The sequence below is a fragment of the Mustela erminea genome, chromosome 19, assembly GCF_009829155.1.
Source record: "Mustela erminea isolate mMusErm1 chromosome 19, mMusErm1.Pri, whole genome shotgun sequence".
Taxonomy (NCBI): domain Eukaryota; kingdom Metazoa; phylum Chordata; class Mammalia; order Carnivora; family Mustelidae; genus Mustela; species Mustela erminea.
The window spans coordinates 20242665-20259183 of record NC_045632.1 but is presented as its reverse complement, the minus strand read 5'-3'; the positions used below and the strand labels follow the sequence as shown (position 1 = coordinate 20259183).

Genomic DNA, 16519 nt, shown 5'->3' with positions numbered 1-16519 from the left:
CCCGCAGCCAGCACCACGCGAGCCCCGCTGAGTGATGCCCACCAGGGACTCACCCAAGACAAGCACACCACCCACCAGCCCTGTTTTATTCATAGACCTTTGCAGGAGAAGCCAGTGGGGCAGTGCCGACAAGGAGCCCAGCGCACATCTGCAGGGCTCCCTCAGCCTAGGCCTCCAAGTGTCGGATCTCTCTCTCTTTCTCTCTTTTTTTCTTTTCCAGGACAAAACAAAACAGAACAAAACAAAAATCCAAAAAAAAAATTATTTTGCAAAAACACTTCCTCAATAAACAACATGTAAACAGAAACAGCTGCTTCGGGCTCCGCGAATGTCTCACTGTGTCTTCAAAGGCTTGTCCGTGGCGGGCAGTGGGGGCGACTGGCAGGGGCCATTTTCCTCCTCCTCGGGGGCACCCTGGGGGTAGACCACGAAACACAGCTCCTGGCCCCAGCGTGTCATGGACTCTGAGGACAGATGGACAAACAGATAGACCTTGGGTCTGACTCTGTGGGGCAGGGGTCTTCAGGGAATGCTCCCATCAGGCGGATCCTGGACTCTGGGGTCACCTCTTGGGGAGACTTCCGGTGGTGGCTGGATCCTGTTACCACCGCAGCTGCCGGAGGGGGGGCCTGCTCCAGGGCCAGCCCCTAAGAGGGTCGCATCCCTTGCTCCCACTGCCTTGGGGAGGCTGCCCGGCTCACCTGTGAGTCTGTGCACACACTTTGGTTTGCTTTTCCAGAACACCCCCAGGAAGAAAACAGGCACTCCTGTGAGGATGATGATCACGCCGACCCCACACACCATGGGCTCCGAGATGAAGCTGAAGACCAGCAGGAATGCCCAGAAAACCAAGTACGCCACGGGGACCAGGAGGTTCACCTGGGGGAGAGCCAGCCGGACTGCCCATGGCACCCCCACCCCGGGGGGTCCCACATGCTTCCCACCCACTGGGGCGTGAGGGCTCCCCCTGTAGCCCAACAAGCTAGAAGCCACCTCAGGGGATGGCCAGGGTGCCAAACGGTTGAGGATTTGTTGAAGTTTCTGTGGCCCTGAGCTGCACACAGCAACCATGTGTCCCTGGCTGTTTGCATTTGGCTGGACGTCTCTGTCTTTTTTGGTGTGTCACCTTTTTTAGGCACTGAGCCCTTGTCTGGCTCCAGGATTTATACGCACACAGAGTATGTACACTCAGCTTGAGTTAGGCTCTCCTGTCTCCCGTCCTGTGCGTGCTCCTGGGGTTCCATGTGACCGGGAGCAAGCACCCGAGCCTGACTTTCCCGTCTGGAAGCTCAGAGTGCACCCAGCAACCCCTTGTGGGGCTGTTGGGGGTGCTGAATATATCAGTGTACACACAGCCTGAGCAGGGCCGGGCACATGGCTAAAACTCGAATCCTAGTCGTTGTCCTCCCCTGCCCCCCTCCCCCCCGCCCCGAGCACAAATGATTGTGGGGCTTGGACCACATGTGCCAGCCCGGCCCCACTCCCGGACCTCACCTTGATGGGCCTGTGCAACGCCGGCCGCCTCCAGCGCAGCACGAGAAGGCCCAGGATGGTGACGCCGTAGCAGAGGTAGTTGATGAAGGACACGTAGTTGATGAGCGTGTACGTGTCTCCCACAAGCATGATGACCGCTGTGGCCCCGCACTGGGAGAGGACCGGGCTGAGCGTGGCCTCCCACCTGCCTCCATCAGCCCCGGCCTTCCCCGCTGCCTCTGTGGGCTGCCCCCTAGGGCCGAGACAAATCCCCACCATTCCCCACATTGCTGGGTGGCCCCGGCTCCCCTCCCGGCCAGCCGTGCCCTCACAACTTACACAGACGAGGAGGGCAGGGATGGGGGTGCAGTGTCGGACATGGATCATGGCCAGCAGGCTGGGCAGGTGCCCCTCTCGGGCCCCCGAGAAGCACAGTCTGGGACAGAGATGGGTGGCGGCCGTGAGTCCGGCCACGGGCCTCCTACCAACCAGATCCTGGACCTCTGCTCCAGACGTGATGTCCCTCTTGAGCTGTCGCCTCTGACCCCTGCTCTGGGCCCCAGCAGCCCCACAGGGCAGTTCTTCCCTGTCTTGCCCCACCTCCCTTTTGCTTTCTGGACCTCAGAGTTGGGGGTCTGACTCCTGTAACTGGGGAGTTCATCGTCCCAGCTTCACATGAGACCCACCAGGCAGGATTTGACTCCCTCTGGCCCCTGGCACGGATCGCACGCACCTGCCTTGCCTCACCTTGACCAAGCCCCTCCCCAATCCAGTCACCTGGAGGAGGTGAACAGGTAGCCATTGATCCCTCCAAAAGTGGAAAGTGCCACGGAGACGGGCATGACCCAAGAAAAGTAGCCCAGCAGCTTCTCCCCGAAGGTCTGAGTGGGCACAGAAGAAGAGGGGATGCGTGAGGCAGGGCGGGGTGGGCGGGAGCCAGGCACAAGTGGGACCCCACTCACCACGGCCACCGCGTTAGAGACCAGCAGCTCCTGGGGGGACATGGCAGTGAAGTAGGCAATGTTGGTGAAGGTGTACACAAAGGTCACCAGCGGGATGGAGATGACAATGGCACGGGGTAGGTTCCTGGGGGCAGTGGGGCAGTATGTCAGCGTCAGTCCCCGTGGGTGGGGGGGCTGTGAGGTGGGAGCCAGAGGACCCAGCAAGGGAGCAGTCGGAGTCTCTATCTCCAGGGTCCGGGTCTGCTGGGGGCCTTGGGACAGGGAAGGGGCAGCACTACTGTCCCCCTGCTGCCCCCCCCAGCTCCAGCCCGGGCACAGGCAGGTAGGAGGAGGGACTGATGGGGGGAGAGCCACATCAAACCCCGAGGGGCACCTCTACTGTCGATACACAAAGAGAAAATTGCATACAGCCAAACTCAGCCTTGAAAATCCTCAAAAATCCTTACAAAGTGCCCCTAGAGTCCCGTGCATAGATCTGCCCCTGCTGGAACGCCCTATCAGCCCCAGCCCCGGCTCCCAGCAGTTCACTGTTGGGATCCCTGGCTAAGCATCAGAGGGAGCCATTGGCTTCATCCATAGGGCATGTCGTGTGCACACGTATAAATTTTGGCCAAATGCCGATGGCTGGATGCATTGATGGCAAGGGGCCATGGCCCGCCCACAGCCTCGCAGGGAGCACTGGTGTCCCAACAGCAGCACGGTCAGGCAGATGACCAGATGGGGCCCTGGGAGGCAGCGGACCTGTGCAGGGAGGCTGTCTCTCCCACCGCTGCACCCCTCCCCTTCCCAGGGCTCGGCTGGGCATCCCACTCACTTTCGAGGGTCGACCAGCTCCTCAGTGACGTAGTTGAGGAAGTTCCAGCCGCTGAACGCAAAGGAGCCCTGGAGGAAGGCCAGGGCCAGGTGACCCACAGAGGGCGTCATCCAGAAGTCAAAGGCATTGCTGGGCCTCAGCTCCTCGAAATGTCCTGGGGGTCCAGAGGTCAGGGGTCAGTGTTGTCGCCGCAGCCCTGTCCACGGCCCCACCCCGGCCCTACCTTGGAAGATCTGGACAAAGCCCACGCCAATGATGAGGGACAGGGCCAACAGCTTCCCGCCGGTGAAGATGTCCTGGATGCGTGTGGCCCAGCGCACGCTGGAGCTGTTCACCCAGGTCAAGAGCACTGGGGAGGAAGGGAGAGAGGGCGGTGGGCCATGGCCAAGTTTGGCCCAGGCTGCAGGAGAGCGGCAGCCCACCCACCCCCAGCAGCCCACCCCCTGAGGCTGAGCTCCCAGGGGGCCGGCAAGTGGAGGGATGCTCCCCTCCCGCACATGCACAGCCCTCCCACATCAGCCAGCAGGGAGCAGGGCACGGGCCCAGAGCGGTCACTCACTCAGGCAGGCCATGGAGAGTGCGCGGGAGGCGGCGGCTGGGGGGATGCAGTTGGGGAACACGGGCTGCAGCACGTAGTTGGAGAAGGTCATGGAGATGACAGCCAGGCTGGTTGGGTACATGATGAGGACTGCGCTCCAGAGCAGCAGGAAGCTGGAACAAGGGAGTGCCCCACTGGCAGAGGCAGCAGCGCCCTCCCAGCCAAGCCAGCCCAGGTGGGGGCTGCCCCTCAGGCCGCGGCACCCAGGGCTGGCGAGGGTGCGCGATGCGCCGGGGAAGGCAGGGCCGATTCTGTTCTGAGAATGGACTTTTGCAACAGAGATGACATTCAGCATGGTTAAAGAGCTCCAGGTTGCCCTTGGGCAGGTGTCGAAAAGGACTGGGGAAGCAGCCACCTTTCTAATAGCGTATGAGCTGTGGCCACGGGTTGTTTCCTGAGCTGGGGCGGGCTGTCCCGGGACCTTGGGTTATGGTCCCAGTGGGGTCTCTCAGCAGAGCCCATGGCTGCAGGTAGCTGGCTCTGAGCCGTGGCCCCGGGGGGATAAGACCTCGTGAGGAGCCCTGGCAGGGGTTAGGGAGCGATTTATGTCCCTTTTGCCCAAATATTGCCACTGTGGGGTACCCACATGTGAGCCCGGGCTCTGTTCAATGTTGTGAGGCCTAACCTCTTCCCAGGGGCTCTGCCTGCATCCTCAGGAGGACCTGTCTGTGGGGACGCTCCTAGACCCTAAGGATGGGGACTGCCGCATCCAGGGACACAGTGACCCCTGGACCACCGGGCTTGGTAGATTCCTCTTGGTCCTCTCCTTTACTTGGGGGCCCACCCCTTGCTCCCTTCTGTCAGCCTTAGAAGACAGGCCCCCCGGGGCTGGGCCTTGGGCCCTCCCCCGCTCCTACTTCTTGAGTATTCTCTTAACCACACAGCCCAATTTTTCTGCTTTCTCAGGTCCCAGTCCCCTTTGAGGACCCTCTCTCCAGAGCAGAGCACCCATGGACACACCCTGAAACCCCATCTACCGCTACCCCTTTAAGGCCCCGCACCACATTCCCCAGAACCAAATTTTGGATACTCTAGCCTAGACTTTTCCTTTGAGCTCCAGACACCCTTCTGCCCAGACCGGACTAGACCATCTCCCCAGATATGCCACAGACCCCACCAGCATGGGAGCCCGACCCCAAAACTTTCCCTCCCATGGAGTCCATCTAGTGGGAAAGTGGCTGTCACCTCCCGCCCCCACCTCTCCCTCAGGCCACCCTGGCTATCATGTCTTCTGGATGATTCTGGAATCTTCCTATACCTTTATTCAGGCCCTCGGCATGGCTCAGGGGGTTAATTGCAATAGCTCTAATCCCCCATCGTGCCCCTAGGCAGCCCCAGGGCCTCCAAACCCTGGCACTTGCCGTGGATCTGATCTGCCTCTGGCCATACCAGAGGCATCAGGCTCGCCCTCTAAGCCCTGGTGTGAATGTTGTTTTTCCCAGAAGCCTTCACTAGGTGATGATATCCCATTCTTTTGGCCGCTGGGCCACTGCCCCTCACGCACACCACAGAGCAAGAATTCTCTAGGTCTTCCCCAAGTACAGAGGGGCTTTCTCCCTTCTGCCCTGTGAACAATTTGAGAACAGGGATAGATCCTTTTATCTCTAGTCCCCAGCACACAGTAGATGCTCAGCTAATGTTGATTGGTGAATAAAAGAATGTGGGGGTGGGGCTATTTAAAGGGGCCCTCTTGCAGGGCGCTGGTAGGAATTATACGCACCCCCACACACATGTGGGTTGACTAAAATCAAGGCCGCCCTTCCTTTGTTGCGAGAATCACCCATGTGGGGAGTAGGCTTCAAGAAACATTTAGAAGGAAGCACAGAGAAGTCAAGGGGCCAGCCGGAGTGTCCAGCCCATTCTGGCGTTGGAAGGCTGCGCAACACCCCCACCCTTTTCCTCTATGCATCCCATGACCTCCCTGAGATGTGAGAAAAAGAAGAAACTGAAGTCCAGGGCCCAAGTGACCCTCCATTCCAGATTGTCATACCCTCCCCCACCAACCCCGCTGGTGCCCCACACTCACCCAGCCAGGCCCCCGAAGATCTCAGTGACATAGGCATAGTCCCCACCAGACTTGGGGATGGCGACTCCCAGCTCCGCGTAGCAGAGGGAGCCCAGGGCAGTGACGCCTCCACCTAGGACCCAGACGAAGAGGGCCAGACCCACAGAGCCTGAGTGCTCCAGGACCCCCTTGGGGGAGATGAAGATGCCGGAGCCAATGATGTTTCCTGGGGTGGGGAGAGATGGGGAGGCATCAGGTCTGGGATCCCCTTAGACAGCCCAGCCTTCTCAGGCTCCCAGATGCTACAATGAGAAAGGAAACCCAGGCTGCTCCCTGGAGGAGGAGGAGGAGAGGGAAGGTGGGCCCATAGGCCTGTGGTTTGCCACTAGGGGCCTCAGACCTTGCAAATCCCATCTAATCCCATCTGGGCTCATTATCTCCCCTTCTCCACACCCTGGCATGGGAAGAGGCACCTCATCCACCCAGTTCAGGACATGAGTCCTGCTCTTGTTCCTCTGTCCGCCCCCGCTTCCTCCCAGCAGGTGGGCAAGCATGAGGGAGGGGGCTCAGCAGCTCGGGGACCCGCTTGCTGGACTCCTCCCTGATCTAGGACCCAGACTGCAGACATAGATGCTGAAGAGACCTGGTTTCCTGGCACCGCTGAAATATTTCCAGTCCTGGGCAAGGGCCGGTGGGGTGAGGGAGACAGACAGGAACGAGTGCGTGTATACAGCTGGGGAAGGTCAACAGCCATCACGGAAGGATTGCAATGGCAGGCTGACAGAGACGCGGCCAGCCCGGGGTCCGGATAAGACTGCCTCTCCCCTTGAGACAGCCCGGTGGATGCAGAGAGGAGTCGATGCTCTAATCCCAGCACCACAGTGGGAAACCTCAGCTGGGGCTCAGGTCACCTCTCAAGATCTACCTGTATGAGAGGTTTCTGTGAGGCTTTGGCAAGATATCATATAGGAAGCCGTCCGCTCATTCACAGCTGGACCCAGACGTACTCGGCATCCTTGCGTGATTGTGGGTGCATCTGTTGCTGCACCTGGTCTCACTCACCTCCAACCCCCAGCACATAGTAGGTGCTCACGACACATCTGTCGAGTAAACTGAATGGGTGCACGGATGGCCCGATGCCCAAAGCGGCACCGAAGTCCTAACCTGAAAGACTGATTTTCCCATCTGTGAAGTGGGGGCAGCCGTCTCTGCTCCGCTTTCCTAGAGAGGCACTGCAAAGAGGAGGAGGGGGGCGGTCACAGCCTCTGAGGCTCACACGTGAAGGGAGTCTGCCAGGGTCACCGGAGGCCTGCCCTGTCCTTGGGCTGACTCAGCGTCTTGCGGACTGTGACACGTGTTGGGGGTACTCCATTGACCCGCAGCATCTGGGGATGCTCAGTCTGAATGCTCAGAGGGCCAAGCCATGGTCTGCAGAGCAGGTTCTCACGGTGAGCAAGACTGAGTGCCCACTGAGCTGTGAGCTCCCCGGCAGTTAGGGTAAAAAGGGCAATGCTCTGGGGGACCTGGGTCTCACCCTCTGTGCACACAAATGAGGTCTCATCGTTGGTGGTTTGCACGAGGACCTGCCCAAGTGGAAATGACCCCAGAATGCCCAGGCCCCATGAATAAAAGAGCAACACTACTAGGAGCTGACGCTCTGTCCCTGGACAGGATGACCCCACCTGCCAGGTCCACTGGGAGAATGTACACTCATCGAGGCAGAGCCTGCCTACTCCACCTGCCAGGCCCACAGGCGGGCCTGGCCAAGGACACGGCTGTGGCTGCCAATCTGCATGCATTCCTTGTCCACGGTGCTACCCCCACCCCACCCCCGGCCGACACAGATTTCCAGTCTGGACGGCCACGGTGCCCCACTTGGTTTTCTAGTCACATCCCAGGAGCCCTAAATACATCCAGATAAGGACCAAAGAATTTCTGTCCCCCAGCCCCCAGAAGTAAGCTGAGCCGTCAGCCTGCTTCCAGTGGGAGAGGGGCCACCTCCCTTATCTACCCTGAGGGGCTGGGGCCTGGCTCCGCTTTCTAAAGGGTCTTTGAGTTCGCTCTATCCAGCAGCACAGCCTCTGTTCTCAGGGCTTGGTGGAGTGGGATTTGCCAAATGCCAGTGAGGTTGGAAGCCAGCGGGGGCTGGGTGGCCTTGGAAGGAGCTGGGTGCATTCAGGCTGGGGGCATCCAGGGACCCGAGCAACCCAGCCCATGGGGACCCCGGCCCTCTCTAGAGTTCAGCATGGCGGGGCCTCATGGGCTTAGCCCTTGGGAAAGCCACATCTAGCATCCTGTCCTCCCAGGTTGGGGTCTGAAAGGGACGTGTCACTAGCCTGTGCCCAGGGGCTGGAGACTCCAATGCTGGCACTTGGGGGATGGGTCGGGGGATTGTGATTGTGTGGACACATGGCCTTGGCCTATAGTGCAGGCCCATGTGACTGAAAGGAACATGTGTGCCAGTTGGTGTCTCTGAGGTCCTTGGGGGCCTCTCCTTCTGGGCCTGGACAGCTTCTGGCATCCTCCCCAGGTTTGGGCCGGAAGGTGGCAGAAGACCCCACTGAGGTCCACTGGCCTCTCTGGGGACCACGTGGCCTGAGTGGGGCTCTGCAAGGAGCCACAGGGGCCATGAGCTTGGGTGAGTGGCAGAGGGCAGGACGAGGACACTGGGGACAGGGGTGGGGACCTCCAGCATCTGAATGATTACAGGAGGCCTGGAGGAGGGACCACGGAGCTGTAACGGTTATGGCGGCGGGGGGGGGGGCTGTCCAGCCCTCCCAGTGGTTGTGGGCTCAGGCCTCCCTTCTCAGCCCTCATGCTCAAGTCCAGCGGAATCAGCCCTGTTGGATTCAGGACACAGCAGTGGAAAAGCCCAGCCCTTCGGGGAACCTGCTCTTGGAGAAGAGGAGGGGCAGGAACCAGGGAACATGGGATGGGCTGTGAGATACTACTGAGCGCCCAGTCAGGTGTCTGAGGGCAGCGGGCTGGAGAAATGCAGGTTTCAAGGCCTCTGCGGTCCCATTCACCCAGTGGCATAGCTGCTCTGTGGTCCCTGCAGGGCCAGAGTTCCCACACAGGTGGGTAAGGAGGTGAGTCCCCACCAGGAGTCCCCCCAGTCCCCTCCCATCCCTCTCCCCTCAGACCACGCTGGGTGGTTTTTATCACATTAAGATGTTTGGCCTGATGGGGCTTAGTCGGCTCCACAGAGGAACGAAGAAAGGGCCATTGTTCTCCTGTCTGTTGCGGTGTGTGCTGACCTATTTCTGGGATGCAGGGGCTGACCATGGAGGTCACAGGATAGATGGTGGAGGTCACGGTGGTGGAAGGAGCCAGCTGCCCTGGGTGTGGATGGGGGCAAAGTGCAGTCTGATTTGGGGTGGGCAGGGAGGTCTTGGCAGGCCAGGCTGCTGGCACAACCCCTCATCGCTAGAAACACTTTGGGGAGTCAGCTATGTGATCTCAGGCCAGAGCTGCCCTTCTGGGCCTCAGTTTCCCCATTTGCTAGATAGGGCCACTGAGCTAGGGGGCAGCAGAGGGCTGGTTCAACCCTGACTTTGGTGGACACCCCACTGGACAGGGCAGATACTTTCTGCACAATTGCGGAAGGCCTAAGGAAACACAGTCTGCTTACGGGCCCCTGTCTCACATGGTGGCAGAACTCTCCTCAGCTCACTGGACTCCCAGAAGCTGCGCCACCTCCAGGAAGCCCTCACTGACCTCCCACCTTGGCCTACCGCCATGGTATCGAGAGGATGGTGAGGAAGGGATTCTTCACTGGTCACGTTGCATGGGCCCCGGCCTGCTGTAGTGAGGACTCAGAGCCCCCCGAGCCCCAGAGGACACAGAACCCACAAGGCCTAAGTCATCTACATACGCCTTGCCTAGCTGTGCCTCTTTTAGCTAGCAGGCCCACAATGGGGATTCTTCCTGTCACATTGGCCTGTTGGCCCGAGACAGAATAGCTCTAGGGCTCTCGGGTCTGATCAGGGGCTGGCCATAGGCCAGGCCTCCTTCCTCTGCTCTGGGCAACGAGTCCCAGCACCTTCTCATTAGGGGATGACCCATGAGGCCTCTGGGAAAAAGCTCCACATTCCCATCAGTAGGTCCCCAAGGCCACAGACCGTGGTGCTAATTGAGGATCCCTAGATCTGGGTTCGAATCCCAGATACCTCGTGGTGGGGGCAGGGGTTGGGGTGCTGTGGACAAGATACTTGGCCTCTTGGAGTGTTCTTATCTGTGAAGTGGGGAGAGGAGGCAGTGAGGGGGTGCGCTCCCACTCTGCCTTGCTCATCAGAGGCCCCTGGAAGTACTTATTAATCTCACTATTGTCTTCCAGCTTGGAGAAACCCCAGGCCACCCAATCTGGCCTTTGGAAGCCGGATTCCCCCAGGGACCTCAAACATGCTGGGGTCAACGGCCAGAGCTCCGCTTTGGGGGCCCTGCTGTTTCCCCAAACACACGTGTATCCTTAATGAACAAGTGCTGGGCATCCCTTTGAGGAGAGAGAAGTGCCTTTGAGGGTGTTGGCAGAACTCCAGGGAGGTGAGTGGGGATGCCTCCAGGACACGTCTGGAATTGCCAATTGGCCCGCGGGCACCTCCGGCCTAACCCACTTTCCTTTCAAGAGAGGGATGAGCAGAAGTGTGGAGCTTGTTCGGCCTGGCTCGGCCTGGCTCGGCCCAGCGGGGCCCGCTAAGCAAATTTCGCCTGTGCCCAGTCTCCAGGCTGGGTCAAGGTCATCGCTGAGCTCCACTCCGCTGGACCCAACCGTCCACCCCCAGAGCACATCTTGCCTGCCTCATCAGTGGTATTTGGCAGGTAAAGCCCTTCCTCCACACTCAGCCTCCTGCCCATTCTCCCACCTTGTGGGCTGCTCCTTCTGGATGTTTCTGCTGGTCCTTCTCTTTCCTGACTTCCAGACGTTGAGTGCCCGTGGCGCAGTCCTGGGGCCTCTGCCCCTTTCCTTCCACACACTCTTCCTTCGAGGCCTCCACCAGTACCCCCAGCTTCTGTTGGCAACTCCCAAATTGATATGCCTACCATGGACCTCTTCCCTGAACTAAACCTGGGTATCCAGCTAATTACTCAGCAAACAACATTGCGAGTTTCACATGTTTGCAATGGGATCCCCGACTTTCAACCCCCTGCCCCCAAGACCTACTCCTCTCCTTCTTTCTGGACCGATAAACAGCAAACCGGGCTTCCAGAGGCTCGGGCCCAAACCTGGGGTCGCCCCCGGTTCTTCTCTTTCTCCCACACCTCACACCCAGTTCATTATAAATCCTGTGGCTGTGTCTTCCAAACACACCCAGAACTGAACCTCCCCTCAGCACCTCCTCGCGGCCACCCTGCTCTCAACCGTCATCATCTCTTACACAAGGGACTCAGGTACACTCTTGACCAGGCTTCCTGCTTCTACCATTGCTGCCCACAGCTTCTTCTCTATGGTGGGCGCCATCCTATCCTATCCGATCCCATCCCATAGCCTATCCCATGCCATCCTAGATCCAATCCCAAATATCCTATTCCGTCCATCTTGTCCCAGCCCATCCTTCCATCCCATCCTATAGCCTGCCCCATCCTATTCCATTCATCTAATTCCATCTCATCCATCCCATCCTGTCCCATCCCATCACATTCCATCCCATATCCTATCCTATCCATCCCATCCCATCCCATCCCATCCCATCACATTCCATCCCATATCCTATCCTATCCATCCCATCCCATCCTGTCCCATCCCATCCCATCCCATTCCATTCATCTAATTCCATCTCATCCATCCCATCCTGTCCCATCCCATCCCATTCCATCCTACCCCATGCCATCCCATATCCTATCCTATCCATCCCATCCCATCCTGTCCCATCCCATCCCATTCATCGAATTCCATCTCATCCATCCCATCCTGTCCCATCCCATCCCATTCATCTAATTCCATCTCATCCATCCCATCCTGTCCCATCCCATCACATTCCATCCCATATCCTATCCTATCCATCCCATCCCATCCTGTCCCATCCCATCCCATCCCATCCTACCCCATCCCATCCCATCCCATTCCATTCATCTAATTCCATCTCATCCATCCCATCCTGTCCCATCCCATCCCATTCCATCCTACCCCATGCCATCCCATATCCTACCCCATCCATCCCATCCCATCCCATATCCTACCCTATCCACCCCATCCTGTCCCATCCCATCCCATTCCATCCTACCCCATGCCATCCCATATCCTACCCTATCCACCCCATCCCATCCCATCCTGTCCCATCCCATCCCATCCTATACCCTGTTACATCCTATCCCTTCCCACCCCATGCCATCCCATTCCATCCTACCCCATTCCATCCCGTATCCTATCCTATCCATCCCGTCCATCCTACCCCATCCTATTCTGTCCTATCCCATCCTATATTTCTATTCTATCCTATCCCATTCCATCTACCCCATCCCATGTCGCCTCATGCCATCCTATTTGATCCCATACAATCCCACCCTCTTTTGCTCAAAGCCCTCCCCCACCTTGCAAAGAGACACATTTCTCACTGCAATCGGCAAAGCCCACACCAACTGGGCCCCATCCCGCTCCTGACTCATTTCCTCCCCACTATCCTCCCCACCCCCACCTTATTTTTTTTCACCTTAGCACGGATCATCACCCATTGGCTAAACATGTGGCTGCTCATCATTTACTCTTCGACTTTCACGCTGGAACATCAGCTCCGAGGGGACAGAGCGTTTGTCTGTCTTCTTCCCTGCTGTGTCTCTAGCACCTAGAACAGTGCCTGGCCCTGTTCTGTACCTAATTGTTGAATCGATGAATGAGTGTGTCCAGTGCTGGCAGGTCCCCTCCTTGCAGCCAGAGCAGCCTCGGTCCCCAACACCGAGGGCCTCTGCCTCTGGGCTGGCTGCCGCCTCAGTCTGTTTCCTCATCTGTAGATCAGGGCTGGGAGACACAGACAGGGTCTTTCTCAGGGTCCCTATGAGGAGGGGCCGAGCTTGTGGAGAGAGCCAACCTTTGAGCAGCCCAGCCACCTTCAGGCCTGGAGACAACAGAGAGGGGCCTGCCCATCCTTGGAGGAGCAGGGATTGTCGTCTAAGGAGATCGGGTTCACCTCTGAGTCCCTGAACATACCTGAGCCTGACACATGAAGACCAGCATAGGTGGGATCCCTGAGTTAAAAGGAGAGAGTGGAGGATGGAGCAGCCTGGTCAGCAGATCCAGGGTGATTCTCACTCTGCTGGACCTGGGCACCCCCATTCCTTAGATGTGGATTGGGAGAAGGCGCTGGCTGGGGGCCCTGCAGGACAAGAGATTCTGTACATACAGCCCTAGGCGGGGGTGGGAAGTCAGGGAGATTCCTTTGTCCCTTTGTTTGTTCATCCATCCATGGGAACTGGGGAGCTGGGTCAATCCCAACCCTCCCCCACTGAGGGCTTTGAACCTGGCCCCAATTTTGGCCAGCACCAGAACAGTATGGGGAAGGGCACTGAATTGGAAGATTGGTTCCAAATCTGGTTCCAAATCCCAAGGTCTACTGTTTGCAGAAGTGCCATTTAACTTCCAGCCTCAGTTTCTATGTCTGTAGAATGGGTATAAACACTCCTGCCTTGCAAGGTGGGCATGAGAATCAAATAGGATAAAGGGAGAACATGATTTCATAATGTAATAAGAGGTGTTTTTCAGAAGAGGTATTAGATGCAGCAGTGTCTTATGGAGCCCCGCTCAGCTGGCTCCCTGCAGGTGTGCTGGCTGGGGCCAGCAGGTGCTGCCCCAAACACACTTCAGGTGGAGTCTTTCTCCAGCCCAAAGCCCTTCCAAATCATCCCATTCCAGAAAGCCCCACTCCTCGGCCTATGCTGGGGCAGAGGGTACAAGGAGAGAGAATTATAGGACCTTCTGGGAGGGGCTATTTGAAGTTTTGGAGAGAGCAACTGTAGGAGCTGGTAACAAAGGAACAGTGTGTGGGTGGGGCGGGGACTCCAGGGCATAAGGTGGGAAGGGCTGGGCAGACCCTTACTCAGCCCACAGACGCTTCCTCCCTCATGTCCTGTCCCCTCTGGTCCACATCCATTCTCCCTTTGTCCATCTCTTGCCAGCTGGAATTCTTTGAAGCTCCCTGAGTGTCCCGTGCTGGGGTCAGTTCTTCTGGGTTCCCTTCCCAAGTCTGCAGCCCTCGGTCAAGCCACCTCTTACCCCTGCTCAGACTTCAAGGTCTGGAGGTCAAGGGAGCAGTGGACCTGGAACAGCAGGGATGGGCTGAAGAATGGGGGTGCGGCAAGGGCCGAGCTGGGACGTGCAGGTCTGTCTCGCAGGCTGCAGGAGATGGTGGAGCTAGCCTCCTCCTTCCCCACCGCCACCATCAGGGCTCTCCTTCCAGCAGAGAGGAGCCGGCAGCCTCCACCTGACCTGAAGCTGATAGGATGTGGGAGGAGGCAGAGCAGAAATACAGCTTAAGGATGGCTGCTTAGCTGAGGCAGCCCCGGAAGAACTGTGTCTCTCCCTGCACCTTGCTGGCACGGCAGCTGGCTCTGACATGGCCAGCTTCTTGACTCCATGGTCCTTCCATCATGTGTGGGCCTCCCGTTCCCGGGAGCACAGATGCTGGAGAGGGTGTGGGCCAGGGCAAGATTCTAACTAGTATCCTGGCTAAAGCTCTGGACCCAGTCCTTCCTCCCAGCAGATCATGGAGCAGGGATGTCCCACGCCAAGAAGGTCGCATGAGCCGCTAATCAAGACTCCATTCCAGGGGCAAGTGGGTGAAGCAGGATGCTACCAGCACAGGGGCTGTGTTCTAGGAGTGTGGGGGTGGCCCAGAGCCAGATCCCAGCCCCAGGGCAGGAGCTCCCAGTGCGGGGGCAGAAGAGGAAGAGGGGAAGACCCCTATCCGCCCATCTGAGCCTCCAACTTTCTCCATCTCCAGGGGTCTGAGGGTGGGTGGGCGGTGGGTGTGCAAGGAGATCCTACTGGCTGGTGAGGGGAAGACCCACCCACAACAGAATAAAGCAGTCAAGAGGCCCAGATCCATCCACCCAGTCTGTGTCTCCTGGGACACGGGATGGAACCGACCACTCCCAGGAGGGTCTCTGAGGCCCTCGGTGTGGACACAGATCTGGGTTACCTAGTTCCTGAGGAGTCAGCATCCATGACTTGCGCCTTGTCCGCTGAGTCCTGTGGCTACTCAGAAGTCCCCATATGGGGGACCCATTCTCCAGTGGGGAAGAGGAGGCCGGAAGATGTGAGTGCCTGTTGGGATCCCAGCCCAGGAAGCAGGTTGGCTTTTTCTGCAGGCTTGTTGTGTGGACCAGTGACTGGCTTCCCCAGTCACTGATGGCTCCACCCTCTCCCCAGGGTCCTGCCACCAAACTCTGCAGTAATCATATACTCTGAACCTCTTCCCCCTTGGGGCTGGCTCTACCTGTCCAGTGGGCTGGGGGTCTCCTGCTTTAGAAGAATTAATAACCCTCGTTGCATGGCACCTGGAGACTAGAGCCACAGTCCAGAACCCGGAGCCTTAACCTGGGTTGGCCTATCCAATCCCCACACTTACAGGGCTCCTGGCACTCAAGGCAGGATTATCCTCACCTCCCTTTCATAGATGAGAAAACCAAGAGCATTCTGCCTTGCTGAAACCCACAACAAAATAAAGGCAGCAGGGGAATTCCAGCGGTGGATGGGGCCCTCACCTCCCTCAGGTGCAGAACTTTGGGGGGCCTGGGGAGGTGGGAAAAAGAAGCCATCCTGCCCTCCTGCCGCTGTCTGAGGGGAGACACCCATAGGTGCTCTGGCCATCCCCTCACGTGTCCCACAGTCGCAGATCGATAGGAGCGCCCGGAGCGGGGGTGCCCCTTGTTTTGGGCAGCAGTGCACCCCAAGCCTTTAGCCCGACCATCCCAGGCACCCGCCCGCCGCGGCCCCTCTCACCGATGATGATGGTGCAGGCGCTCACCAGCCCGATCTCCTTCTTGAGCGCCACCCGCTCCGAGGGGCCGGGGCCGGGGCCCGGGCCGGGGGAGGGCGAGGGTGCAGGGCCAGGGTTCCCGCGTCCGCTCAGCTGCTGCGTGTGGCCGGCCATGTCGCTCAACCGCCGCGTCCCCGCTCCCTGTGCTGCCCAGTCTGTCCGACCGGCCGCGGGTCCGTCGGTCCGTCCGTCTGTCGGCGCTCGCCGCCTTCGCAGCCCGGACAGCGCCCACAGGCGGGCGCATGCGCTGGCGCGGGGCCCGGGCCCTGGGCCCCAGGCTGCCGGGCCGGGGAGGGGCGGAAGGAGGACCGGCTGGCAGCCCCCCTCCCCCACCTCCCTTAAAGGGAACTGCCCCCACCCCCTGCCTGGGGAAGAAGAGGACTTGGGGCAGACCTAGGAAGAACTTTCTAGCTGAACTAAGGAAGAGGCCCTCCCACTGCCTGAGTTACATCTAGTCGTGGGGTGGGGTAGGGGTGGGGGAGCAGAGCTCTACGGCAAGACGGTCCCTGCCCTCAAGGAGACTGAGGAAGCTAGCCAGAATAATAGCTGTCTGTGTACTGGGACCCTCTGCGCGCCGGCTCTTCCAAACTTCTTAAATCCTGGCGCGGGCCCCGAGTGCGCGCGGGCTGATGGAAGGGTGGAGGTTGCGTCCATTCTACAGGTGGAAGTTGAGGCCCAGAGATAACTTAAGGAGAATCA

General features: G+C 58.9%; 1 protein-coding gene across 1 annotated transcript; it reads right to left on the bottom strand.

Moving 5' to 3' along the window:
* Nucleotides 1–298: 298 nt before the first annotated feature.
* Nucleotides 299–16048, bottom strand: SLC7A10 (solute carrier family 7 member 10). Its single transcript, XM_032325130.1, has 11 exons — nucleotides 15784–16048; nucleotides 5874–6078; nucleotides 3809–3960; nucleotides 3473–3598; nucleotides 3250–3403; nucleotides 2436–2559; nucleotides 2251–2354; nucleotides 1813–1909; nucleotides 1495–1644; nucleotides 702–879; nucleotides 299–464 (listed from the first exon to the last, which is right to left on the bottom strand). Exons 1-11 carry the CDS (start codon nucleotides 15932–15934, stop codon nucleotides 334–336), a joined length of 1572 nt encoding a protein of 523 aa, XP_032181021.1. The 5' UTR covers nucleotides 15935–16048; the 3' UTR covers nucleotides 299–333.
* Nucleotides 16049–16519: the final 471 nt, after the last annotated feature.